A 26474-nucleotide genomic window follows, 5' to 3' on the forward strand; every position below is an offset into this window, starting at 1 on the left:
GTTATAATTGAATGATGATATCTTTTCTAGGTACTCGATAACCAACTATATCTCATATTTATTTTTATTAACTTTTCAACCTTTATCAAAAGGCTTAAAAGCTTATAAATGTATATTTATCATATAGAAGTACTTATTCAATTATCATACTCATCTTATACTCATAAGTTTTCTTGGGCTCTTACTGACTTGATCCTTGGAGAATCCTCTACAGATAGATCTCTCACCGACCTCCTCACCAAGAACATGACAACAAACCATTAAAGCCATTAATTCATCTCTTAAGAGCCTCACTCTTTTCACCTCAGAACCATTTCATTCAAACTCAGTAATAATAAAGAGGTTGGTACTTCCAAAACATTTACAATCAAATTAATATAACTCGTTATTTTATCCCAATTAATTAGATAGACCTATATTATCCCATTAATGGTTATAAATCATGAATCTATTAACTGTAACATTGTTTACACAAAAATAAGGATATTTACTTATTTAAAATGTTTATCCATGTTTTTATTCCACATTTAAGTCCAATGCAAATCTCAAACCTCAATATATAAGAGAAGATAACAAAGACAAACGGAAGAAGCTAAAATATATCAATAGGCCCCCTCAAGTTTTGCCATAAATGTCAAGGACATCGAGCTTGGTTATAATATGGTCAAAATCTTTTGGCTTAACATATTTGGTAAAAACATATGCAAGTTGTTGATTTGAGGAAATAGGAAAAATATAAAGCAAATTGGCTTGAAGTTTCTCACAAAATACATGATAGTCAATCTTTAAACGTTTTATGCATTTAAGAAAAGTGGGATTTGGAGCAATATGCCTAGCAGGTTGATTATCACAGTATAGTTCAGCAAGTGCAATAACACGAATACTTAGATCCTTCAACAAATATTAGCCATTGTATTTCATATGTTATTATGGCTAAAGCGCGATACTCTGACTTAAATGAAGAACACGATACGACGCTTTGTTTCTTTGATTTCCATCTTAGGAGAAAAGAACCAAGAAAAATTCAATAACCCATGGTAAATTATTATGTGTTATGACAAGCTGCCAAATCAAAATCGTTGAACCCCTTGAGTTGAAACTTAGGGTTTTTGAAAGAATAAACCTTGCGTAAGAGCACCCTTGATGAATCGCATAACATGTTGGGTGGCATTGTAAATATGTATTGTAGGACCTTTCATAAACTAGCTTAAAGTTTGAATCACATAGCAAATGTCTGGTCTTGTATTTGTTAGATAAAAAAGTCTTTTAATGATCTTTTGATAAGAAATAGAATCGTAAAGTGAAGCATCACTATTAAAAAAAAATTCCATTTTTTTATTATAGTAGTGAATGCAAGTTTGACAATAAGTAAAATAGTACACTAAGAATATTTAGAGCATATTTTCTATGGCATATGTGAATCTATTTTTGAGATCTAACAACTTCAAGACCTAAGAAATATTTCAAATTTCCTTAATCATTGACTTTGAACATTTGATAAAGACTTAAAGTCATTTTCTGAATCTCATTTAAAGAGTTTCCTACAAGAATGATGTCATAAATAAATAAAGTTGTGATGAATGTGTATTGCCTTTTGTAAATAGAGAATGATCAACACATGACTAAACAAAACCAATATTACATAAAGGTTGAAAGTTTGGCAAACCACTTATGGCTAGCCTGCTTCAAACCATAAAGGAATTTCTTAGGTTTACAAACTTGATTGTTTTTGTATGTATTCATTTCAGATGGAATCTTCATATAAACTTTTTATTTCATGTCTCCATTAAGAAAGGAATTGTCAACGTCTAATTGTTTTAAAAACCAATTGTGTGTTGCAACATCAGTAAGGAAGCTCCTAAATATGGTTAATTTGGAAATACGAGAGAAGGTATCAACATAATCAACTCCTTCAAGTTGGTTATAGACTTTTGCTACTAAGTGGTTGCGTACTGTTGAATGCTTCCATCAGCCTTATATTTTATTTTGTATATCCACTTGCATCCAACATTTTTCTTCTTACAAGGTTACCTCCCAAGTATTATTTTTCTGGAGGGCTTCAATTTCCTTCTTCATAGCTTCTTGTCATTTAGAAGTTTCATCATTTTCATTCATTGGCATGAGCCTGTATGTTAGATATCTCACATCAACTGAAAAATGACAAATTATAATAGTATATATAATTGAGATACAAACATCATTTTATAAGATGATTTTATGATATTAAATTAGATATAAATTTACTTCTTAGGATACACATGTAAAATGGATTTTTTTATTTATATTTATATCATTTATTCTTAGGTGAACGAGACAATAAGGATGAACTTTGTTTTGGATCAAGCTTTTAACTCATATATAACACCACAGTATATGCATTGGACAAGAAAATCTTGGGAAAAACCTACTAATATATTTGTACTATAGGTGTGCTTCTTTTCACTCTTTTCTTAATCTTAACGTTTTAATTAATAATTTGTTATGTATAATTTTTAATTAACTATAGTACTTATCTAACATGAAATTGAAAAAAAAAAGCATAAAATAATTAAAAAAGAATAGTCTTAGAAGAAAAGAAAACGAGAAATAAAACGAAGGCTAAGAAATCCTAAGTGTAACACTGGAAGGTAAAAAGTGGTGCTTCAGTGGAAGCTCTCACCATGGTTTTCAAGCAGTTCTTCATATTAAATTTTACTGCTTTTCATTACAATGCAAATGTCATTTTTTTAAAAGTAGTAGACACCAAGAAAAGTGTGAGACATTCTTAACCAACCATGACCATGATGTACAACACTCTATGACAAGATTTTAGTCCTCCGCCCTTAATAATCAAAGAATGGTTTAATTAGTGGAATGATTCGGTAGGAATGTGTCAATTTGGTATCCGTCTCTAAAAAATTGTCAATTGCGTCACAACTCTTGAAAAGTGTCTCAATTATATTCCTTTGAGGAAAAAGAAATTTAATGGAATTAACTGCGCGTCACGTGTCAACCTATGATTTTTTTTTATTTTGATTTTGATTTATTTTTGCAAAAAATTTTTATTGCCATGTGTCAAGTCCATGGTATCAACCTCTTTTTTTTTTTTGCAAAATTTTGTTGTTGTCACGTGTCAAGTCCCTGGTGTGACACATGGCAGGACAATTATATTCATTTCAATTTAGTCTCGTATATGTCTCTTTGATTTAATTTAGTCCTCATTTTTGTGTTCTTGGTTAAATTTTGTCCCAATTTTTTTAATAATTGAAATATATTTTTATAATCCATTTTTATAAGATTAAAGCTAATTAAGTTAAATATTTTTACAAAATGAAGTAATGATATTTATAATAAAATTTAGTGATAAAATAAATGATTAAAAAAATATGGGTTAATAATATACAATAATCTAATATGTAAAAATTCATTTTTAATGACTCATATTTTGTTAATCATTTTTTACCACTATATTTTAATATAACTATCAAAGTACTTAATCTTGTAAAAATATTTATACTTAATTAGTTTTAATTTGATAAAAAAATGAATTTAAAATATATATTTCAATTATTAAAGAAAATTGGGGCAAAATTGAACCAAGAACAAGTGAGATTAAATTGAATCAATGAGACATATATGAGGAATAATCTGAAATCAAGACAATTTTTCCTACCACGTATCACACTAGGGGCTTGACACGTGGCAACACAATTGTTTTGTAAAAAAAATTAAAATTAAAAAAACTAGAGGTTGACATGTGTCACACCAAGAACTTTGACACGTGACAACAAAATGTTTTTGCAAAAAATTAAAAGTAAAAAAAAAAACCCGATGTTAAAACATGATGTCGTTAAACGCGTTAATAATTTTTTTTTTCTAAAAAAAATCTAATTGAGACACTTTTTAAAAATTTGGATGCAATTGACAATTTTTTAAAAACAAATACCAAATCAAAACATACCATAATTTAATAGATTATTTTAGAAAATATTATATTATAAATTTTTAATGTGATACAAACTCCAAATCCTTCTATTATCAATCACTAACATTAAACTCAACTTCCACTTTAGGTAAAAATTAAACTAGGTTTCAGCTAGAACAACAACAAACACATATTTAAAATCTAACATATAAAGACAAACTTAAAATCCTCCAAAAATGTCTATAAATATTAAACTCAATGTTAGATACATGCAATAACAAACTCATAGATACGAGAAATACCTAAAACAGAGAAATAAAATGAAAATGAATGAGAATAGTTAATTGTTCAATTATTGAAATAAGGTTAATTAAAGCCGATGTTGATAAATTTGGAAAATTTTAAATTTTGGAAAAAATTAGAATTAATGTTATTATTTCTGCAAGAGTTATAACAATTGTATCTGTAAAATTTCTAGTTTTAGAGTTTAAATTTAAAATTTGCACATTTAACATGGATTCATAAAAATGCAAGAATAAAAGGAAAAAAAAAATACCATACATAAATGAAATTTGTATAACATGAGGAACAGGAGCATGTGACATAAATGAAGGGTACCACATGAGAAGAATGCGAAAATATGTTGTGGCCAACATTTCTCAAAGAAAACTCCTTGATTTGGGTTAAGGAGGCGAGGAAGTAACCACGTAGTTTTCGAGGTTGTTGAGTTCAGTAGACATAACATAAATATATAAATAGGTTATAATAATACACAACAACCTTTAGTCAGGGTTCCCAGAAGCTTAAATGGGTTTCCGATTACCACTTCATCTTCTTCCTTGAAACCACGCATCTCATGGCAATGGCGCTCGACGCTGCAGTTTGGATCGCAAAGATGACATGGATTGCTCTCAGTGGCTGGATTAGTTCTTGTTTAACTGTTGCTGATGAATTTGCCTCTTCTCTACGTTCTGGCGATATTGGCCCTTTTCATGTGGGTTGACTCAATTATGTCTTTTTCTTCCAACGGTAATGGCTACACAGCATCACTTTTTTGTACTTTTCGATTGCCCTTCAAACTAGGCTTGATTTGATGTACTGGGTATGTGTCAAAACCTGTTCTTTTAGTCTTGCTTGTGCGTTTTGAGCTGGAGTCTAGTGGGTGGTTCTTGTTTGTATTTTTGGGTTAGAGAAAAGGGTGTGTTTGTGTTGTGAGATTGGGTTTCCTTGATTTGGGAAATTGCGATTTCTTGTTTAAGGGTGTTTGTTGCAGGTTGTTGATTGCTTTGTTTCGGGATGAATTCGAATGCTAACACGATAGGTTGGTTCTCTGTTCTTCTTTGATTAGGTGATAATGCACCTGTGGCAGTCAATTTCGCTATTAAGATCCATTCATAGTTGCTATTAGTGATTCGATTTGCTTAGTTTTTGTTCAATTTTTATGGCAGGGCTTTGCTTTAAGTAGTTTGTAGTATATGATAACCATTGAGCATCTGGTTAGGGATCTGCGGTTCTTCTTTATCCAAAGAAACACTATATTAGAGCATAGCATACTTTCTCTTTATTATTTGCCAGGATTGTTAAAATGAGTCCAATCCAATCAATAAGCTTGTGACCTTTTCATAGTCTGTAATCCTACTTTAACATTACCCGTTTATGGTGGAATTTCTTGACCAATTAGATAATGTGATGAATATTGTGGTGTGTTGTCATCTGTATCAAGTTAAGCCTTAAGATGTCATAAAAGCTTTATGGAGATTATTATGTTGAGCTGAGTCTAATTGGTCTGTATGTTATGTTAATTCACAATATATAGCGAAAAGTTCAGGTTGGATATAAATTGACTTGAGACTGAGACTTTAAAATATGAGTAGTGGACAACAGTACCACTCTCTTCCTCTTCTATTTATAATGAAGCAAGCACGTACATATGAAAAGATATGAAAAAACTACTCTAAGATACTAGGCATGATTACATGCAACAGTAGATATGGAGTAGGTAGTTTCCCACACTCAACACCCTACACATAGGGTTAATGATACAATAGGTATAGGTAATAATTCTAACACTCCCCCTCAAGCTGGAGCATACAAATTGTATGAACCAAGCTTGGAACAAATGAACTCAACCCGAGGTCCCCTTAATGACTTGGTCAACACATCTGCAAGTTGGTCATTTGACCCAACGAACTCAGTACAAATTTCCTTGGTCATCAATTTTTCTCGAACAAAGTGGCAGTCAATTTCTATGTGTTTAGTTCTCTCATGAAACACTGGATTTGATGCAATGTGGAGAGCAGCCTGGTTGTCACAATACATCTTCATGGTCTGAATTTCACAGAAGTTAAGCTCTCGAAGAAATTGCTTTACCCATATGAGTTCACACGTGAGAGACGCCATTGCCCGATATTCAGCTTCAGCGGTGGATCGAGCCACTACATTTTGCTTCTTACTTTTCCAAGAGATAACATTTCCTCCAAGGAGGACACAATATCCCGTAGTAGAGCGTCTGTCAATAGGAGAGCCTGCCCAATCAGCATCACAGTACCCAGAGATTTGAACATTTCCTTTATCTTCATATAGCAACCCTTGTCCTGGAGCCTTCTTGAGGTACCTTAAAATACGGATGATGGCATTCCAATGTCCAAGACATGGAGTCTGCATAAATTGGCTAACAATTCCAACTGCGAAAGATAGATCAGGCCTCGTAATAGTGAGATAAATTAACTTTCCAACGAGCCTCCTATATCTCTCTGGATCGGAGAATAATTCGCCTTCTACTGTTGTTAACTTCTGATTCGGGTCCATAGGACTCTCAACTGGTCTGCAGTCAATCATACCTGTTTCTTGTAATATATCAAGAGCATATTTCCTTTGAGAGATTACAACTCCATCTTTTGACTGAGCTACTTCAATGCCCAAGAAGTATTTGAGGCTTCCGAGATCCTTGGTTTGAAAATGTTTACACAAGTGCTCCTTCAGTTGAGATATTCCAGTAGTATCATTTCCTGTAATAACAATATCATCAACATATACTATTAGGTAGACACATTTCCCAGGAGAGTTATGTTTGTAAAAGACTGAGTGATCTGCCTCACTGCGTCTTAACCCAAATTTCTGAACAATGGAGCTGAATTTTCCAAACCAAGCTCGTGGTGATTGTTTGAGGCCATATAAAGATCGATGCAATTTGCATACCATGCCAGACTCCCCCTGAGCAACAAACCCAGGAGGTTGCTCCATGTACACTTCCTCCTCAAGATCACCATGAAGGAAGGCATTTTTGATATCCAATTGATGAAGAGGCCAGTGACGAATTGCTGCCATTGCAAAGAAGAGGCGAATAGTAGTCATCTTGGCCACGGGAGAGAAGGTGTCACAATAGTCAAGGCCATAAACCTGAGTGTACCCTTTTGCAACCAATCGGGCTTTGAGTCGATCAACCTGACCATCAGGGCCAACTTTAATTGCATACACCCATCGACAACCAACAACCTTCTTACCCAAAGGGAGGGGCACGAGCTCCCAAGTATGATTGCTTTCAAGAGCCTGCATCTCTGCAATCATGGCTTGTCGCCATCCAGGATGATCAAGTGCTTCATTCACATTTTTGGGAATAACAACAGAAGACACTGAGGATAAAAGTGAACAATAGGAAGGCGATAATCGGTGATAGCTAAGAAAATTATAAATGGGATGTGGATTTCGAGAGGAACGAGTACCTTTTCTGAGAGCAATGGGCCAACCTGAATCACCTTCACCAGGAGTCGTGGGATCAAGAGACGAGGGAGAAGAATCTGAAGTAGGGGATTCACCATGTTCTGGAACAACTGGACTATTCGTCGGCGTCCTGTGTTGGAGAGAGTCAATAGGTGGAGATGATGGCTCAGGAGGACTTTGGTCGAGACTTGGAGGGACAGGGACATTGGAAATATTGTACTCAACCACGGGAATAGGAAGGACCTGCTGGATGACATGGACATCTTGAACAGATGGAGAGAAGTAAGGGGTCTGTTCAAAAAATGTAACATTGGCAGACATGTAATATTTCTTGGTTTCAGGAGAGTAACATCGATACCCTTTTTGAAGTCGTGAATAGCCCAAGAAAACACATTTGAGAGAGCGAGCAGAAAGCTTGTCTAACCCGGGAGACATGTCATGAACAAAACATACACAACCAAAAACTCTAGGAGAAGTGTGAAAGAGAGGATTGTCTGGAAACAGAATGGAGAAAGGGACCTTATGATTGAGAGAGGAAGATGGCATCCGATTAATAAGAAAACCTGCAGTTAAGATGGCATCTCCCCAGTGATGGACAGGAACGTTGGCACTAAGCAAAAGGGTACGAGCAGTTTCAACTAAGTGTCGATTTTTTCTTTCTGCTATACCATTTTGTTGTGGCGTATGAGGACAAGTAGACTGGTGCAGGATACCATGGGAACTCAAAACATTAGAAAGAGCAGACGAAAAATACTCTTTGGCATTGTCACTTCTTAAGATTTTAATTACTTGACCAAATTGATTCTTGATTTCATTCAAAAAGGATGTGAAGAGGGATAATAATTCAGAACGATCTTTCATAAGATAAACCCAAGTACATCTCGAATATTCATCAATGAAAGTAACAAAATACCTAAAGCCAAAAGATGAGACACGACTAGGTCCCCAGATATCGGAATGGATGACAGAAAAACTAGAAGTACACTTTGATTGAGATCTTTTAGGAAAGGTAGATCTAACATGTTTTCCTAGTTGACATGACTCACATTCTAAAGTCTGGAGACGACTAAGTTCAGGAAACATTTTCTTTAACTTGGACAGGTGAGGGTGACCAAACCGATCATGTAACATTTTAGGATTGGGGGCTGCAACACATGACACACGTGGACGAGATCCAAAATGGTATAATCCGCCCGCTTCATATCCTTCTCCAATCCTTCTCCCCGAGCCACGCTCCTGTATAACAAAAGATTTGTCATCGAAGGTTACAGAGCAATTCAATGTTTTGGTTAACTGACTTAAGGAAATTAAATTGAAAGGACAATTAGGGACAAAAAGGACAGATTTTAGATTTAAGGACGGAGATAAGATGGCTTGACCGACTCCCTTTGAGGATGTTTTAGAACCATTTGCGAGGGTTATAAAATGAGATTTTTCTTGGAATGAAATGGTTGAGAACAAGGAGGTATTACCAGAAATGTGATCAGAAGCACCAGAGTCAATTACCCATGAATTGTGACCTTCCATGGATTGAGAGATGCAAACAGTTGATGTACTTGGAGCTTGAGATGACTGTGCCAAGCTGTTGGTTTTGAGGCGTAGGTACTCTTGATACTCGTCCTCAGTGAACTTGGAGTCAGTAGTCTCTGCCTGGGAGACATTGGCTGTTTTGGCAGGAAATCCATGTAAAGTGTAGCAGTTTTCTTGGGTATGACCCATCCTTTTACAATACGTACACTGAGGACGCCCACGACCTCCACGTCCACCTCCTCTAGTTCCACGACCTCCTCTTCCTCGGGTGGCAACCATGACAGATGGTTCCATTACAGCAAGAGTTTCTGGAGTTTGAAGAGTTGGAACACGTATCATGCGGGAGATCAAAGTTTCCATGGAAGGAACCTCATGAGAGGTCAAAAGCTGATCTCGGATATGATTAAAGTCTGGGTGTATAGCGCGGAGGATCATTACCATATAGTACTTGTCAAGCTTTTTCTTCATTTCATCTAGAGAGTCGACTTCCAAGAACATTCGAAGTTCTTCCACAGCAGCTTGAGCGTCATTCATGAATGACATCATATCATGGTTAGTCATTTTCATAGATGCCAACTTGTTCGCCGAATCATAGAGGCGTTGAATATCATTTGCATAGATATTCTGAGTTCGCTTCCAAAACGAGTGGCAAGTTTTGAAGGCCCGTAGGGACATCAAAAGTCGTGGTTCCACCGATTGCCACAATAGAGCACATAGTTGGAAATCCGCTTGTTTCCACTGTTCAACTTTTTCAGAAGGTATGTGGCTGTCATCTTTCTCAAGGTGTTCGTGGTGTCCTTGACCGAGAAACCACATCTCGACGGCAGCGGACCAAGATAAGTAATTTTGGCCATTTAGTTTCTCGGACGTAATGCAGGGGCTTCCGGAGAATGAAATAGCACTCCCGGTAGGACCTCCAGTGGCCATGATAAAGAGAGGATCTCGGAAAACAGTAAAACAGTGACGAAAACAGTGAAACAGTGATGATTTTCGACTTCGAAAGGGACGATTTCCACAAGAGGTGCTACTGAACTTCACCGGAACAGAGATTTGATGGTCAAAACGGGTAGAGGAGGCTCCGGCGACGGCGACGGAGGTGGCGCGACGACGAACTGGCGACGGGAAGGCGGCGCGTGAGCGGCACGCGCCTGACTGCAGCGAACGGACAAGACGCGCGTGGAGGCGCGTGGCGACGGCGCTGCCTGCGACACCGGCGGGGTTGGCTGTCGCGCGGAGAGGCGGTTCAGATCCGGTGGTTTCCGGACGGAACTGCGTCGGTGGACGGCGGCGGACGGCGGCGGACGGTGGCGGACAGCGGCGGAGGACGCAGACAGTGGCGGACAGTGTTGAGAAGTTGTTTGACAGTGTTGGGTAGTTCAGAAACGAGGTTAACCGAACTTAGACAGCCGCGGACAGCGGCGGTGACTAACGGCGAACAACCGCGGACAGCAGTGACGGACCAACTGAGACAGAAACCAGAGCGGGATCGACCCGCTCTGATACCAACTTGAGACTGAGACTTTAAAATATGAGTAGTGGACAACAGTACCACTCTCTTCCTCTTCTATTTATAATGAAGCAAGCACGTACATATGAAAAGATATGAAAAAACTACTCTAAGATACTAGGCATGATTACATGCAACAGTAGATATGGAGTAGGTAGTTTCCCACACTCAACACCCTACACATAGGGTTAATGATACAATAGGTATAGGTAATAATTCTAACAAATTGAAACTTTAATGGTGCTACTTTTGATACTCTTATGGGAAAGTCGAGGTTTAGAAGATTCTAGGCGTATATTGAAGTTACATATTAGGGTTAAATATGTTGTTAAACGTGCAATTAGAATTTGTCCTTGTTCCAAACTTGTACAGTTTGATCCTTAAACTTTGAAAATGAATGAATATAGTCCTTCTAACCCAACTATATTAATATTTATTTTTCGAGTCAAACACATGTTAGGATGAAGTTTGAGTTGTTTACATTATTTGATACATGATCTTTGAGTTGTTTATACTATTTGAGACGTTCAAGCTCATAAAACACCACTTAACAAACCAAAAAAATGAATGTTGTTGGTTTAAAAGGATTATATCCATTTACTTTTAAAATTTGAACACCAAAATGTATCAAAGTTTGAAATAAGGACAAGATGTATCAAAGTTTAAAACAAGGACAAAAGCCATTTCTGGCCTTAGTAAAATATGATTTTTTACTGGTTGCCGAATTTGTTTTAGCTGGCCATTATATACCCTTTTCTGGAATTTGGTTATAGATCATCAATTTTGCCTTCATATATTGCAGGGGTAAGTCTGGAGGATCACATTTGGTTTGGCATTTTTTTGCTCTGTTAAGTAGAAAATATTAGGTTGGCTTATTATATATGGTCCATTCTCTGTCTGTGGTGTTCAATGTAAGAAGAGTTAATGCGTTAATAGAATGAGAACATCTAAGAGTAAGTTGGCCCATCTGTTGTTGTGATGTTCTTTTCATCTTGTTGTCATGTTTGATGAGAATTACTGCTTGGGATTGAATATTCAACTTATGAAAACAATCTCTGAATCTGTTTTCGTTGCTCTGATCATGTCGTCCATGTTGTTAAATCAATTCATGAATTACCTTCAAACTAATAGGATCTGTAGTTTTGCTTTGGTTTTTGTTTCATTTATTCTCTAGTCTCTACTATCTTACACTAATTTAAGAGAACATGTATTAACTTGTTTAGACTGTTGTCAATCACCAGGTGAGTTTAAGTGTACATAACCTCGTTTACGTATCATGAAGTAGAAACAACAGTGTATTTAAATGGATGATTGAAAAGAACAGTCTGGAGAGGGAAAAATTATTTTATTTTACTTAAAAGTTATCTATAGAAATTTTTACTTGTATGTTTAATCCTTTTGAAAAGAATACAAGTTAAAACAACTTTTCCATAGTAGTTTATCAAAATAAGTTGGTAGTAGAAGCTAATTATGAGACACAAAAGATGGTTTCATAATTGTTTTTAAGGTTTAATTAGTAGTTTAGCCCTTTAATTTGTTATTGTGGTTATTTTGATTCTCTTATTATACTTAGGTTTAATTTAGTTCTTCGATTTTTTAGAAAAGTTCAATTTATTCGTCCAGTTGTTTAGAAAGGTTTATTTTTTTAAAATTTTTTTAGTTTAACCCTTTATTTAAAATTTTGATTTAATTAAATCCTTATATCTCAAAAAATTATCAAATTTTATCTTTCTAATTTTAGACGAAATTAATAATTAAATTTAATTATAATTTATATATACATGTCAAAATATTTTTTTATAATTTAAAAAACTTTAGTATTTGATATATATAAATTATAAAAAGTTATTTTATTATATATTTATAAAAGTTGTAATTAATTTTAACTATTAATTTAATTTTAAATTAGAGAAAATAAAATTAGATTATCTAATAAAATAAAAAGACTAAATTAAATCAAATTTTAAATAGAGATTAAATTGAAAATTTTTAAAAGTTAAATCTTTTTAAATAAGGAGATTATATTGAACTTTTTTAAAAAAAAAATGACTAAATTAAATTAAAAATAATAAGAGGGTAAAAATAAATTAAACTAAAAAAGTAAATCAGTAATTAATTTTTTTTATATTAAAATTTCTCATCCTTTTCGTAGTAGTGTTTCTCGTGCAACTGTTTTTTGTGCATTACACACGTTTATATCAGTCCTTTATGTAAGGATCCCCAATGGATCTCTTCTTCACTTTACGTGTTCCTTCGTGCTTACGATCTCTTTCTGTCTCTTTTTTTTTTTTTTTTTCTTTCTTTGGGGGCTGATTTTGAGTAAAAAAAATTGGATTTAGATAAAAAAGACAAAAATCTCTAATTGTGTGCTTTTACACCTTGAAGTTTTTTTTTCATTTAAATCATGAGTTTTTTTTTACAATATTTTAACACTTATTTTACTATAATGAATATTCTTGTATTGATTCGACACCGTAATTTTAAATTTCAAAACCAAATTTTATTGAAGATGATAATGATTTAATTCATCATGGTGAATGATAAGAACTTTTTGTTGTAGTTTAATTTTGAAATAACTTTAATGTTTTATTGTTTTCTTGTAATTAAATCTAAAAAAAATATAGTAATTATTTTTATTTGAAAATATATTTTTTCTAAACAATTGTAAGCGCTTATAAACTTTAGTATATAACTTTAAAATAAATAAACATATTTGTAATATCATATACTCAAACAAGTTAATAATCACTTTTAATTAGGAAAAGAACTATTTATAACTATAATCAAACATTAATTTTAAGCTGTTTTTATAAAATCACTTATAAATTCAATGCTTATTTCTTTTTAGTCCGAACAACCTTATTCATACGCTCTTGATTGCCAATCAAGTTTTCCTCTTTCTAATTTCTTATTTATTTGCCATACATAATTGTTGAATATAGTTTTTTGGCAAACGTAACATCTAATTAAATTCGAGTTTTCCCCTACAATTTTAACATAATTAGAATTGATCGAGTATCGTGTATTTAACATTTGTGTTTAAAATGGCATTGGTAAGAATAATAGCACCTATATAAGGTTTGGTAAGAATAATAGCACCTATAATGTTTGCATCTGGATAAGAAAAAAATACATCAATAAACTAAAAATCATAGTAGGTATACATTTTAAAAGTTATAATAAGAGCTAATATATATACACACACATACACCATACGTGATATATTTGATATCAGTGTATCTAAAGTTAGTGCAATATTTGGTGAATATTGCAAATTAGTCCTATACTTAAATATAGATGTTGCTACATTTGTCAAAATATTTCATAACTAAAGAATAGTACAGGAGAATGGCAATAGGTGGTGGCATGATAGGCCGCAAAGGAGGATGAAGGGCGTAAATTTGTTTAACTTTAAAAATAAAATTAGAGCGCAACGGGAAATTGGGTTAACATTGGAATCTACTTTACCATGAAGCACTCAATCTAGGAAGAAGTCTGCCTTCTATCTTTCTTTTTTCCAAGTTGAAGTAGTCATGAAACCTTTGATTTAAGTTTCTGGGTTTGTTTAATCTCCACAGCATTTGTAAGAGTTTAACAATTTTTTTAATCCAAGACTCTGGATGAATCGAAGACCTTCGCAGGAGTCTTTCTTCTGCCTTTTCAACATTTGAAACAAGTTCTAATTATGTTTCAGCATTATTTCTAACAATGAAACATCTTCATTCTAAATGAAAGTGGCCAAAGCAGAGATGCAGATGGGAAGAGCTGGGAATTTTATTACAAAACCAAACGCCGGTTTTTAAAACCTGAAAGCGTATTTAATAAAATACTAGAGGAGGGCTAAAATGAATATTCAACATTGGGAAAACTGTAATAGCAAAGCATGCAGGAGATGGTCCATTCACAACAAAGTCCTGGTTAAAATTTGAGCTTCCCTCGACTACATAGTATTGGAGAGTCAATCAAGTCAAGTATAATGTTTACTACTTTTCTTAGAAAACAATTTTATGCAGTCTTATATCAGGAAAATCAACAAAACACAATATAATTCTAGTATCAACACAATGTAGAATAAGCATATAGTACAAAAGGCCAAACACACAAGGGGAAAAAAGATTATTATTTATTTGCACCGAGTCTTTCCCTTCCATGCAAGCATCCAACTTTCATTTCACCATCACCAATAATGAGGTGAGTGCACTTTCTACACACCAATTGCATATGTTCATCCAACAGTTAAATTTCAAAACCTCTAAAGTTTTATGTACAATATTTTAAGCATTTTGTTCAACCTGCAGGCAATACAAACAATTATCAGCTCTGTAGCTAAAACGGTTATAGTTGTCACTTCGCATGAATCTAATACAATTTAAAAAAAAAAAAAAAAACATAGCATGATTTAATTTGAAATTTTACACACTGGTATTTTCCACATAACCTGATCCTTAATAATAGAAGTAAAGAACACACCTGAAAGTTCGACAACCAAATGGTATCAACTATTCACTTCCAAAGTCCTCATAACTTAAACCTTCTGATATGGAGTCTAGCCTATTATTGTCTATTTAAAACCAAGATAACAACGGTATTAGCATTGAGGAACAAAACAAACAGAATACAGGTGAGTGAAAATGATTCTTACCTTGTTCTCCTCTGTCGAGGAAGTTTTCATTATCCGTAGCTAGGAAGGGTGACCTAGAATAGGTCTCCAGTATATCTGTCAAATGAGAACCTAAACTATTAGGCTGATTATTTATCCAATACTAGCTGTTTGTTACTTGACACACTAGTATGTAATATAGCATAGAAAAAGGCTGGAAACTTGGGAAAAAAAAATGAAGACTGGCATTTTACTGAACACCATCAGCAAAGATGCACTTTCTCTGACATTAGGAAAAGAATGCAATGCGTGAACAATACACAAGGATCCCACACAAGCTAGAGAGCAGACATACCAGAACTCTGAGAAAAATCGGCAGTCAGATCTGAAAGGCTAAAATTTCTGGGAATCTGCCCCAGAAATCCAAATGAAGAAGTGTCTGGATCTAGGACTGCGTCGTTCAAAGAATGTGAGTTGGACTCAACATTAGCGAATGACGTAACTGAACTGCCACCAATAGCTGGGCGTGGCTCCAGGACATTTCCATCAGTACCAAACATGTAAGGAGAACAACCAGAATATCCAGGCTCAGATTTAATCATCCCACCATTGATTCCTTGAATCAGACCCATGTTTGCACTTTGAGCAGAAAGCATGCTCGGGGGACCATTGATCCTATTGCCATGAGCTGACATATCAACTGCAGCATGCATATTTGTATGTAGTGAGGACCCACCATTATTAAACACATTAGATAGTCTGGAATCAACAGAATGTTGCATATTTTCAGGCTTCAAACTTGTTTGGGTTCGGTCTGCAGTGTAGCATGCTGCATTCTCCGGCACTGTAAAGTGAGATTTGATACAAAATTTATCAGAATCAAACATGTTATAACAAGAGTAGAATCACAGAAGTTACTTTACTCCCTTTATCAGTTTATTTGCTCATTTACAATAGAAGAGTAGAATATGCAATTTGAATACTTAGAAGGCTACAAAGAATATAGCAGAAACAGTCATAAGATTAGTATATGATAGTATTTTTCATGTTCCAGGAAATTCATTTTCTTCTTTGAGAAGTGAGAGTGTCAGAAAATTTTTTCTTCAAACAAAGTCCTCCCATTTTATTTTAAAAAATATTGCAGCCAAATAATAAGACAATTAAAACAAAAACATATTTTAGACTTCAATCTACTCCATCAAATCTAAATATAAAGCAACCACATTTTTTTCTTTGGCCAGTCAGAAATCACATACCAAACAGCTTTACTCTCCGTATAGATGTAAGAAGATTCTTGAAGTTGCAATATTTTATTCTATACTTATCCAACATCAAATTATATTCCCTTCAAAAAAGATATCAAATTATATTGTCACTTTGGCTGTTATTTTTTACAAGCTAGAAATTTTGCTTGCCAATATTGTACTTGTTTCTCTTTTATATAGGCAAGGAAATAAGAATTTTGACTTTTTATTTTATTTATTAGGGACCTTGTTTCAGAGCCTTATGGAGTAACATTCTTATCATTACTCCGTTATTTCTGAGCAGGATTTTAGGCAAGACATATGGTATGGTTTATCATTAGTTATTATTAGCAGGGATTCACATATTTGGATTAGTTATCAATGAAAATCCAATGTCTGAGATATCCGCCTAGGAATTGTGTTTTGAGGTCATTTGATGGTTGCTCTGGTATTCGTGACTTGGGCCAGTCTATGGTTTGCCCTGGTTATATAGACCCCACCCCAAGTTCAACTGGTGATAATATGTTTGATCTTCAAATACTCCTTTTCATTTCTATCTATATTGTGAAGAACTCCACTCTACGTTTAATCCTACTGGGGGAAGAAGAATGACGCTCAATGGAGAAACAAGTTGATTTTGGATGACTATATTATTTAAAGATTATTATATTATTTTTATTAGTTCAAGAATGAAGTATGTTATAGGTTATTACTCTATTAACTTTCATAAGAACAAATTTTTAAGAAAATATCCTTGTGCTTTCCTAATCTACTTAAATGACAATGTCAAATATAGTAATTAGGAGCCACTAAAAGTCTCAACAATTATTAAACTCATTAAATTTCTCTTAATAAATATCAATTACATTAATCTGTTGTTCTTTCATTAAAAATTTTAAGAAATTAAATATTTTAAAAATTATTGTGACAACTCATTATTTTTTAATATAAAAAAGTACACAATCATTTTGGTTCCTAAAATATCGAAATGATCCTCCGATTAAGAAACCTCCAACAAAGTCCCACTTCACATTATGTGATTTTGTGGCACACTTCATCTCTCAAATGACCTTCTCTCTTTGAGGTTTGAACCAGTGCCTCTAAGCTCTGTAATAACAGACACCCACTCTACTTCTTACACACCAAACATCTAACCATCAAACTCATACAAACTTCCCTATAAGCCTATAGCTCTCTTAACCTAAATTTCGCCTACTTTTGAACCTCCAAGAACCACAATCCCCAAACAATCAATATCATTAACAAACCACCACCACTAACCAGTTCCAGCACCTGAACGCATCATCCACCTTCAGTTTTTATAGCCTAAACTACAGAGAACTCAATTCATGTACTTCACTTGCAACAAAAAATTTCCCGCTAAATTTCCGAAACTAACAACAAACTTGGAATTGGTGATTCTTTCTAAGTCAGTTCTAAAATCAGGTCAAATCTACCTTTCATAGCGTTTTATATTCTTGGTACCTAGAAATAAAAATTGATACCATTAAACCAATAACTCAACTAGCAATAGAAATGAAAGGAAATGCTAACAAGACCAAACAAAGTAGAATATATTTTACCAGAGAACTAGCTTTAAAACATTCAACTTTTACTTCTTCAAGTTTGAAACAATTAGTAAATGATGAAATCCAATGAATTTTTTCCTAGTCAACCCCCTATTTATCAAGCCTTAAAAGAAACCAGGACATTACACGTTGGGAAAATAATGGGGGTTGCATATAAGTGTGAGAAAGAGACAATATAAGCCCCATGAAATGCCCAGAGTGAGAAAAAAAGACTTCGAACTACACAATCCATTGAGAATGAAAAGGTGTCAACAGCATTCAGAGAGGTATTGAACTTACTTGCAGGGATATGTGATCCATTAGAGTTAGGCAGTGATGAAACTGCAGGGATATGTGACCCATTAGTTGTAGGTAGTGAGGCAACAGCAGTTGAGTGTAACTGCATTAATTGGACTTGCTGGTCGAGCAATTTGTTGAATTGCAATATTTGCTGCTTCAAAACCAATCTCGCATAATAAGCCTTGAAGAACTCTTCATTTTCTTCTTCAAGCTTTTGCCAAACTGAAAAATGAGGGGAAAAAAAGAAAAGAAACTTAAGATAGAGTACACTAAATGATGGATGCAAGGTGACAACCATTCTTTCACAGCAATTTCAATCGCAACTATCAATTACCAAACCTTATTTATATCCCCAAGTCCAGCACTATGTCAAGTATCAAAACTATCATGGCTTTTACAAGAAAAGAAATGGGAAAAACCAGTACATTGGATTAACATAGGCAAGGGTAAAATGAAACTACTAATTCAGGAAGCTGCAACAGCAAATAAGCAATCACATGAAGTTAGATATCACAACATTCCAAGTTTTGCCTTATTTTATTAAAAATTTAATTCCCTTACAAGGAAAGTCCAAAATATTACACCATGTTGAAATTGCAATCTAGATATCTGTAAAACACCATTTTAGAGCCCTGCTTCCTCGTCTCAATCTGAATAATGACTACGTAGGATCATATATCAAGGCACAACCCAGTTCAACCTTGATGTTTAACCCATTTTTCTGCCCCAAATGCGACTCTTCCAATCTAAAACAGAACCCAACTCCCATTCAAGCCTCTGCAGCCGTCACCTTTGCAAGTCACATAAGACTCATTTTCATATACCGCATCTTTTTTTTTGTTGGAGATTACACATCAATTAGAGACATGACGAAATTATCTTTTACGTAGACTTCAACATGGTATCAGAGCCAATCCTAATGAGGTGTTGGGCCAATAGTGCTACCCACAATTGGATTCCATTCCTCCTATTTCCACACTTGAGATATTCAGTACTTAGCATAAGGAGCTGTGATAGAGATCCCACAACGACTAAAGGCAATAATTGTTGTTATAAATAAGAAAACGTGAATTGAAAATTTATTTGATTGTCCAGGAATAAAAACTCTAGACATCTCTTGTAAAGGCATGCTTCTTCTAGCTTGTTGATTTGATTCACTAGATAAAGCAAGCTAGCTAATCTCCATCATAATTTTCAGCAGCGCCGAGTAGCAGCACTGCTGCAGAATAATTGTCAAGAATTGAAAAAAAGATCATCAAATTTCCCTATGTTAGCATTACCCAATCCTATTGGACACTTTGTGATATTTTGTGATACCTTCAAAATTAGATTAGGGCGTATTCTTATGCAACATAGAAGGGTAGTAGCAAATGCTTCTAGGCAACTTTGTGCTAGCATTACCCAAACCTACCGGACACTATGTAATATTTTGTGATGTCTCCAATCTTATGCAAGATAGAAGGGTAGTAGCATATGCTTCTAGGCAACTAAGAGCACAAGAGAAAAATTACTCAAACCATGATTTAGAACTAGCTACCATTGTTTTTGTACTCAAAATATGAGGACATTATGTGTATAGCAGTAGGTTCAAGATTTGTAGAGATTACAAGAGCCTCAAATACTTATTTGGGTCATAAGGAATTAAACGAAAGACAAAGAAAATGGATGACGTAGCAGCACTGATGCAAAATCATGTAGAAGAGCAGTTGGAACAAGCTACAATAATTGAATAACATCATAGTTTGAAGTATCAGCTGTCACAGCTGCAACAGAGGAAAAAATTGCGAATGATCAAGGCTGAAATGGGCACTATGAGAAGCAAAATACCTATTTTATCCATGAAAAAAGTGTTGTTTAGAACCATGTTAGGGGATTAATTGAGGATTCTGCCCCCTCCTTTGAATCAGAAACTGAGACCTCTACTTTCTGTCACCTATGCACACTGTATTATGAAATAGTACCCATTATTCTTCTTTCCAATGAACACCAACATTTTCTGGCATTTCTGAGTATTTTCTTACCAGCTGTGACAGTTTTTGGCCATCCCCCACTGCTGCCTCTGCTCTGCTCTCCATAGTTTCCTATCATTCCTGAGACTTCGCAGTCCTTTTCTGTCAAACATGTCACCAGCCAACCAAGACTACAGCCACCTCGCTTTGTTCTGCTCCACATTGTTCAGTTTTTCCACTACCTGTTGTAGCATTTCAGGATCATGCCATTTCACACTGCTATTAGGATTGCCAAATTTGATTTCAACTTTCTACCACAATTGGCTTTCAGGAGTTCAACATTTTTTTCCAACCAATTAAAACTGCCAGCAATTTGTACAGGCTTCTCCAAATTTCTTCATTTGAAGAAATAGAAAACTTTTACTAGATCAGTTCTAAACAAGATAATCAGATAATAGATAGAATACAAATAACCTATAAATTCCCAAATGAGGGGGCTGGCAACTTCAGGGTGATAAAAGAAATATAGAAAGTATAAAAGTCAGTTGAGAGTGGCCTAAGCCTCCATTTAGCTCAATCATAGTTAACAATCTTGGATTGGTGGATGGGGTAACTGGCCCCAAAAACACCTACAGTGGGATGGTGACAGCAGGGTGGCTGCTAGACTGAAGTGTTTAGCATACAATGCTCCCATCCAAAATTTCAAATACCAAATCACGAGACTTCACGGAATTTTACCATTCCTCACTATCCTTTTAGCAGAAATCTAAATAACATAAATAAAATAGGAATACTGAGCAAATTATCTCGAATAAAAGTGATACCCTAAGCTTTAAAATTCAAACAGTCCAGTCTTTAAACATGTATTGCACAGTACAATCCCATAAATAATCGGCTAACTGTTGACATGAAAGGTCAAAATAGAACAAAGGATGATCCAAGTATCTAAGAACTCCCAAATGAACCAGAACCACATCATCACCATCAATGCACCACAGTCCTAAAAGTATGTCCTAAAAGTATGTTATAAGGGGAACATTTTAGTTGTTTCTTACACTTCATGCCATCAACCCACCACCATTTCTTCATGTTTTAAAAGAAGTAAGCAAAATATTTCAATAGAGAAAAATAGAAAAAATTCAACAGGGTTTGACAATCATGATCATAAAAGTGCAACACTCTTCAATGAAATGAAAAATACTACAGAAGTGAATCAATTACAACTTTTAATCATGAACACTGTAGAACGCCTTAAAAGAATCTCACCAAGTGAAGATGGAGTAAAACACAAATGAAGAAAAAAACCACCATTCCAGTGGCAGGGAAAAAAATCTACCTAGTTCGGTGAAACCAGGCTCTATTTTTGCTTGAGCTAGTAGTGTTTCCACGACTTCTTTCTGGCTCATATATAGTTGCAGACATCGTTCTATGAGATTTTGCACCTGTAATGAGACAGTTACACCAAAAAGAAATTACAGTCCGCAACCTCCGGTAGATGTAAGATGAACTGAACTGTGTAGAGAATAGTGAAGAGATTTGGACGAAGGAGATGGGGAAGATTTTAAGATATGGTAAACAGAACAAATCAAAAGTGACGAATTCAATTTGAAAATACTCAAAACTAGTAGTCTGGCCATAATAAATACCCAATCCACACAAGCCAATGACATACTTCAAAACCCTACACTAACAATAATACCTTAATAACAACACCCAATTAATGAATGTAACAATAAAGCATTAAAAGAAACTTGACTCTCCGTTCTCACGATCAACAAAATATTACATGCTAAAGCAAAAGTGAACAACGAACATGAACACAAATTTTATGGCATATCCACACAGGTTTTAAAAAAATAGTCCATAACTGCAATGTCGCCGCAAAGTTTACGTGCTTGGAGTGTCGGCAAAAGCAGTTATTTACAATTTTCCACAATATCAACACGACAAAAAGGCAACCGTGTCTGCAATTAATACCTTGTTTGTACGAAAAATAAGTGACCAAACGTTTATAATCGCTAAACAAGCTTGCCCTAGATAACAAGTTATTTATGCAAACCTCGTTTCATCCTCAGAATACAGAGCACATAGTGAAGTTCGAGCTTACCAGCTGGATATCTTGACGGGAAACCCGTCTCACTGATCCACTTGACATGTCGAAAGTTCCTAAAAATACTCTGTTAACAACTATCTGAAAACACAACAACACAGAGAAAAGGATTAGGGAAATGGATAAGTAATAACTGCTGAGTGCTTCAGTTTCACTACAAAACTACCAAAACAAAAACAATTGAAATTTGGCACAAAACTTCGCCCACGGAACCATAACAATTTGAAAAACAAAACGTGAAAACAGTACACAGGGGACATGAGAAAACCGAATATTCCAAATTCTCAAACGAAACGACACAAAAAATGTAAAAGAAAAATAAAAAGATAGAAAAAATGAAAATAATAATCGAAAGCGCAGTGGGAAAGGTGGGATCAATGAAAGGAAAGACAGAAGCGTGAGAAGGAAGTTGGAGGATGAGGAACCCTGAGATGAAAATCGGAAAACGCGAGAAAAGATGAAAATCGATGAATCGGTGCATGTGTGGTGAAGCGAAATTGGAGGGAAAAGTAGTTGCAGTTGTAATTGAGAGAGATTAGGGATTTGAAGTTGACCTTCAATGGAGAAAAAGTGACGAGGAGAGAGAGAGAGGTGTTAACGAAGAGAGAATTGGGTGTGCGTGGATTAATTTTACGCTACAAACACTTGTTACAGTGGTGCAGGCATCCATTCCACCACGTCGATCTAAAATATAAGGATTTTCAAATTTACTGTTATGTCCCTTCCTTTGAAACAAATTCCTGGTTCTAATTATTCGCCACGTTGGCCCCACTTGTACATTATGGTCTTTCTCCCTATTGTATACTGTTTACTGTTAACGCTATCTTTGGTAAGAAAAAGTTAATAAGAAATATGAAAGATGGAAATACAAAAGAAAAAATAAACAAATAATAAGTGAAAGAATAAAGCAAATTTAGAGATATTTGATTAAGATAAAAACGATAGAACCTCGAATGTGCTAGATGGATATACATGTTTTCATGAAAATTGTGGATTTATCCAGCTATGCCGTGAGATTCAGAAATATGGGGTGTGCGAAGTTATTTTTCCTAATAATGTTATTATATATAAATTATAGATAAAATAAATTGTCTAATGTTGATAAAGTGTTACATAACAATAATCGTAGACAATACAGACACACAAGAAGACCAAAACTTAATGTCAACTAAGGGAAATTTAGATAAATATAAAAAATAGAAAATAAATCAAATGACGAAGAATGATAAAATAACCCAATAAACACTGTAAATGTAATTAGACTTGGGGTTCCACCTTAATTATCTCTTTCTTTACTATTTTATATATAAATATTGAAAAGAAAGGCCCAATACGTTTAAAGGCTCTTTTGGGCTGTTTTTATATCCATTATAACTTATATGTGTGTGTGTGTGTGAAATATCCATTAAAAACTTATTTTTCTTTCTTTATTACTTCAAAATGTAAAAATGAAAAAATACAATAAAATAAATTTAATTATAGTTTATAAATCCATTTAGTTGAAGACAATACGAGTTAAAATTAAAATAAAGGCCTCAAAAGTTTATGAATATGATAGAAAGGTTAAATAATTTTATGTGAATTGTTATCAACTAAAACTAATTATAAATTTATGGGTATATAATATGATTGAGTAAGTTTCTCTCAGTTAAGTAGTCAATTTTAGTAGGTTTTTTTCAACGCTTAGTCATATTTATATTCTCATTATTTTTGAAGCTAAATTCGCTCTAATTATTCATGAAAGAAAAAAAAATCAGCTAAGTTATTTGATGTTTAATATAACTATTTTTTTATGTAGCTAACTTATTAAAAAATTACCAAATAAATAATAACACTTTTAATCTATACATAATATAAAATGTGGTTAATGTATAGCTATTTTAATTTAATACCGTTAATATATATATTGCTTAAGTTCAAGAGTCATATTGTTTTGTTTTTCAAATTAAAAAAAGTTGATTATATAATGTCTTTTCTTTTTGTTAGTTGAAGTTCAATAATTTTTTTCTGAAGGAATCAAATGTAAAGAAATAATAAAATTGAAAAGGTAATTAAACTTTTCTTTAGTGACCCCGGTTTCTTTAACTAATTTTTTTTTTTTAAATTAAGGTCAAGCCCGGTTATTATAAAATAAAGGAAGGAAAAAATAATACCTAAATTTTTAGTAGATATTTTTCAGATTGATAATATTTTAGAAATAAAAATAATAATTCAATATATACGTATCTGAATTAAAAAGTAAGTAACGATGGACTTTCTTTCATGACAAGTTGTCCACTATATTTGTATTCTTATTGCACATCTTTCAAGATAAAAGTTATGACATGTTAAATAAACATAAATTTTGGTCTTTTTAGACAAATAATGGTGTTAGTCTATAATCTATAGACTTTTTGCTAGGTAATTGAACAAGGACCTTCACCAACAACATTCTTTTGTAAGACATCATTAGATAATGACATTTGAGATCTATGTAATAAAAATGCTACAACCACTCAAATTATTTAAAAATTTAGGATTATTGGATCTCCAGAAAATTTAGGTTCCATCATTTAATTTTTTTATTTATTCAAAACATGGCATAATCCATTATCACACACACATAAATTAAATTAATAGAAATAAATAATTTTCATAAAATGATATACAATTATATCAAAATTTCTAAAATTTCATTCAAGTGCATGTAAGAACAGTTCTCACACTTTCAATTGTTCAACCATTCATAAATTAGTGATTAAAAATCGTAAACATCCAAGTTAAAAACTACCCTAGCTTGCCCCTACCTAAGTTTCTCTATGGTTTAAGAAATTAGAAATTGAAAAGGAGAGGAAGCCAGAAACATTGAAGTGACTCCTTGATCACTTAAAAAATGGAAATCCTTGAAATTAAACATCCCAAAAATAAGTTCCAAAAAGCTTTCTACTTTCCCCAAAAACTCAGCATGCATGCTTAGTTCTATGAAGAGAAAGATGAAGATTCAATAGAGAACATTAAAGATGAACTTACTTGGAGAGTGCTGAAGATGGAGACTCTGATTTATCCCTTTGCTACCTTAAAATGTGAAAAAGATGAAAAGAAAGATGAAAGATGATCTTACCTAAGACAACACTCAAGAAATAGCGACTCTGGTTTTTCCCTTTACTACCTTGAAATGTGTAAAATACAAGGGAAGACACAGAAGATAAGATTCTCTGTGGAGAGAAGAATGTAAGATGAAAGAATAGTAAAGGAGTGAATAAATGATGAAGGTGGTAAGTGATATTTAAAAGAATTAATAAAAATTTAAAGTTTCTGTTTATAACCCCTTAACATTAAGCTCACCCACATTTTTTAAGTTATATATATATATCACATTTAAAGTTCAAAAGTTAGTTCAAATTATGTTTACTAACTTCATCACTTATAATGAATTTTTTTAATTGTTACTTGTGGTGTCGAAATATATAATATGTTTTTAATCCTTCAACTTTTATTAAAAATTGAAATTAGTATTTTTTAAAACTTTGAACTAATTTAGTCTTTTATCTTTAGAAATGTGTAGATTTATTATTTCAAACCAAATTTTGTTACGTTTATTTGACGTATTCCTCATTTATTATAGTGAAATGTTTGAAACGTCAAATAAATATAATAAAATTTGATTAAAATGATTAAATTCACGTATTTACATAGTTGAAAGACCAAATTGATTAAAAATTTTGAATAAAAACTAATTTCAATTTTCACTAAAATTAAAAAAACATATTTAACCCTATAATAATATATGAACATATGTGTATTTGTAATGGACTAATACAAAAGAAATCGGCAGAAAATAAAGCTGCATAACATATTAATTAAACATATAATTGAATAATTTGAAGCTTAAAATATTAAACTTAATTACCACTTGTTAATTAATTTCACTCACTTATAGTATCACCTAAAACTAGGTAATTACATCATCAACATGTAAAATTACTTTTAATATACCCAACTAAAAACATGAACGTATTATAATTCAAACTATGAGTTATACATTTAAAATTTACTTTATGCG

General features: G+C 33.5%; 2 protein-coding genes across 10 annotated transcripts; one reads left to right on the forward strand and one right to left on the reverse strand.

Moving 5' to 3' along the window:
- Positions 1 to 4546: 4546 nt before the first annotated feature.
- LOC114178548 lies at positions 4547 to 11827 on the forward strand. Of its 3 annotated transcripts, XR_003603341.1 has the most exons (3): positions 4547 to 4933; positions 5178 to 5225; positions 11464 to 11827. XR_003603341.1 is itself a non-coding variant. In XM_028064535.1 (2 exons), exon 1 carries the CDS (start codon positions 4761 to 4763, stop codon positions 4905 to 4907), a length of 147 nt encoding a protein of 48 aa, XP_027920336.1. In that variant the 5' UTR covers positions 4557 to 4760; the 3' UTR covers positions 4908 to 4933; positions 11464 to 11739. The 3 variants fall into 3 exon arrangements, 1 of the variants encoding a protein (XP_027920336.1); XR_003603340.1 differs by having other exon boundaries at positions 4553 to 5225; positions 11464 to 11739; XM_028064535.1 differs by lacking the exon at positions 5178 to 5225 and having other exon boundaries at positions 4557 to 4933; positions 11464 to 11739.
- Positions 11828 to 13780: 1953 nt separating this feature from the next.
- Positions 13781 to 25460, reverse strand: LOC114191375. Of its 7 annotated transcripts, XM_028080583.1 has the most exons (9): positions 22430 to 22851; positions 21659 to 21764; positions 20395 to 20564; positions 20201 to 20315; positions 18374 to 18595; positions 15617 to 16105; positions 15304 to 15393; positions 15132 to 15222; positions 14562 to 14953 (listed from the first exon to the last, which is right to left on the reverse strand). In XM_028080583.1, the coding sequence occupies exons 4-8, from the start codon at positions 20235 to 20237 to the stop codon at positions 15161 to 15163; spliced, it is 900 nt and encodes a 299-aa protein (XP_027936384.1). In that variant the 5' UTR covers positions 20238 to 20315; positions 20395 to 20564; positions 21659 to 21764; positions 22430 to 22851; the 3' UTR covers positions 14562 to 14953; positions 15132 to 15160. The 7 variants fall into 7 exon arrangements, with proteins under 7 accessions (XP_027936367.1, XP_027936378.1, XP_027936384.1 ...); XM_028080566.1 differs by lacking the exons at positions 14562 to 14953; positions 20201 to 20315; positions 20395 to 20564 and adding exons at positions 13781 to 14317; positions 22987 to 23113 and having other exon boundaries at positions 22430 to 22513; XM_028080577.1 differs by lacking the exons at positions 14562 to 14953; positions 20201 to 20315; positions 20395 to 20564 and adding exons at positions 13781 to 14317; positions 22987 to 23112 and having other exon boundaries at positions 15304 to 15378; positions 22430 to 22513.
- Between the last annotated feature and the right edge of the window lie 1014 nt (positions 25461 to 26474).

This window comes from Vigna unguiculata, chromosome 1 (assembly GCF_004118075.2).
Source record: "Vigna unguiculata cultivar IT97K-499-35 chromosome 1, ASM411807v1, whole genome shotgun sequence".
Lineage (NCBI taxonomy): Eukaryota > Viridiplantae > Streptophyta > Magnoliopsida > Fabales > Fabaceae > Vigna > Vigna unguiculata.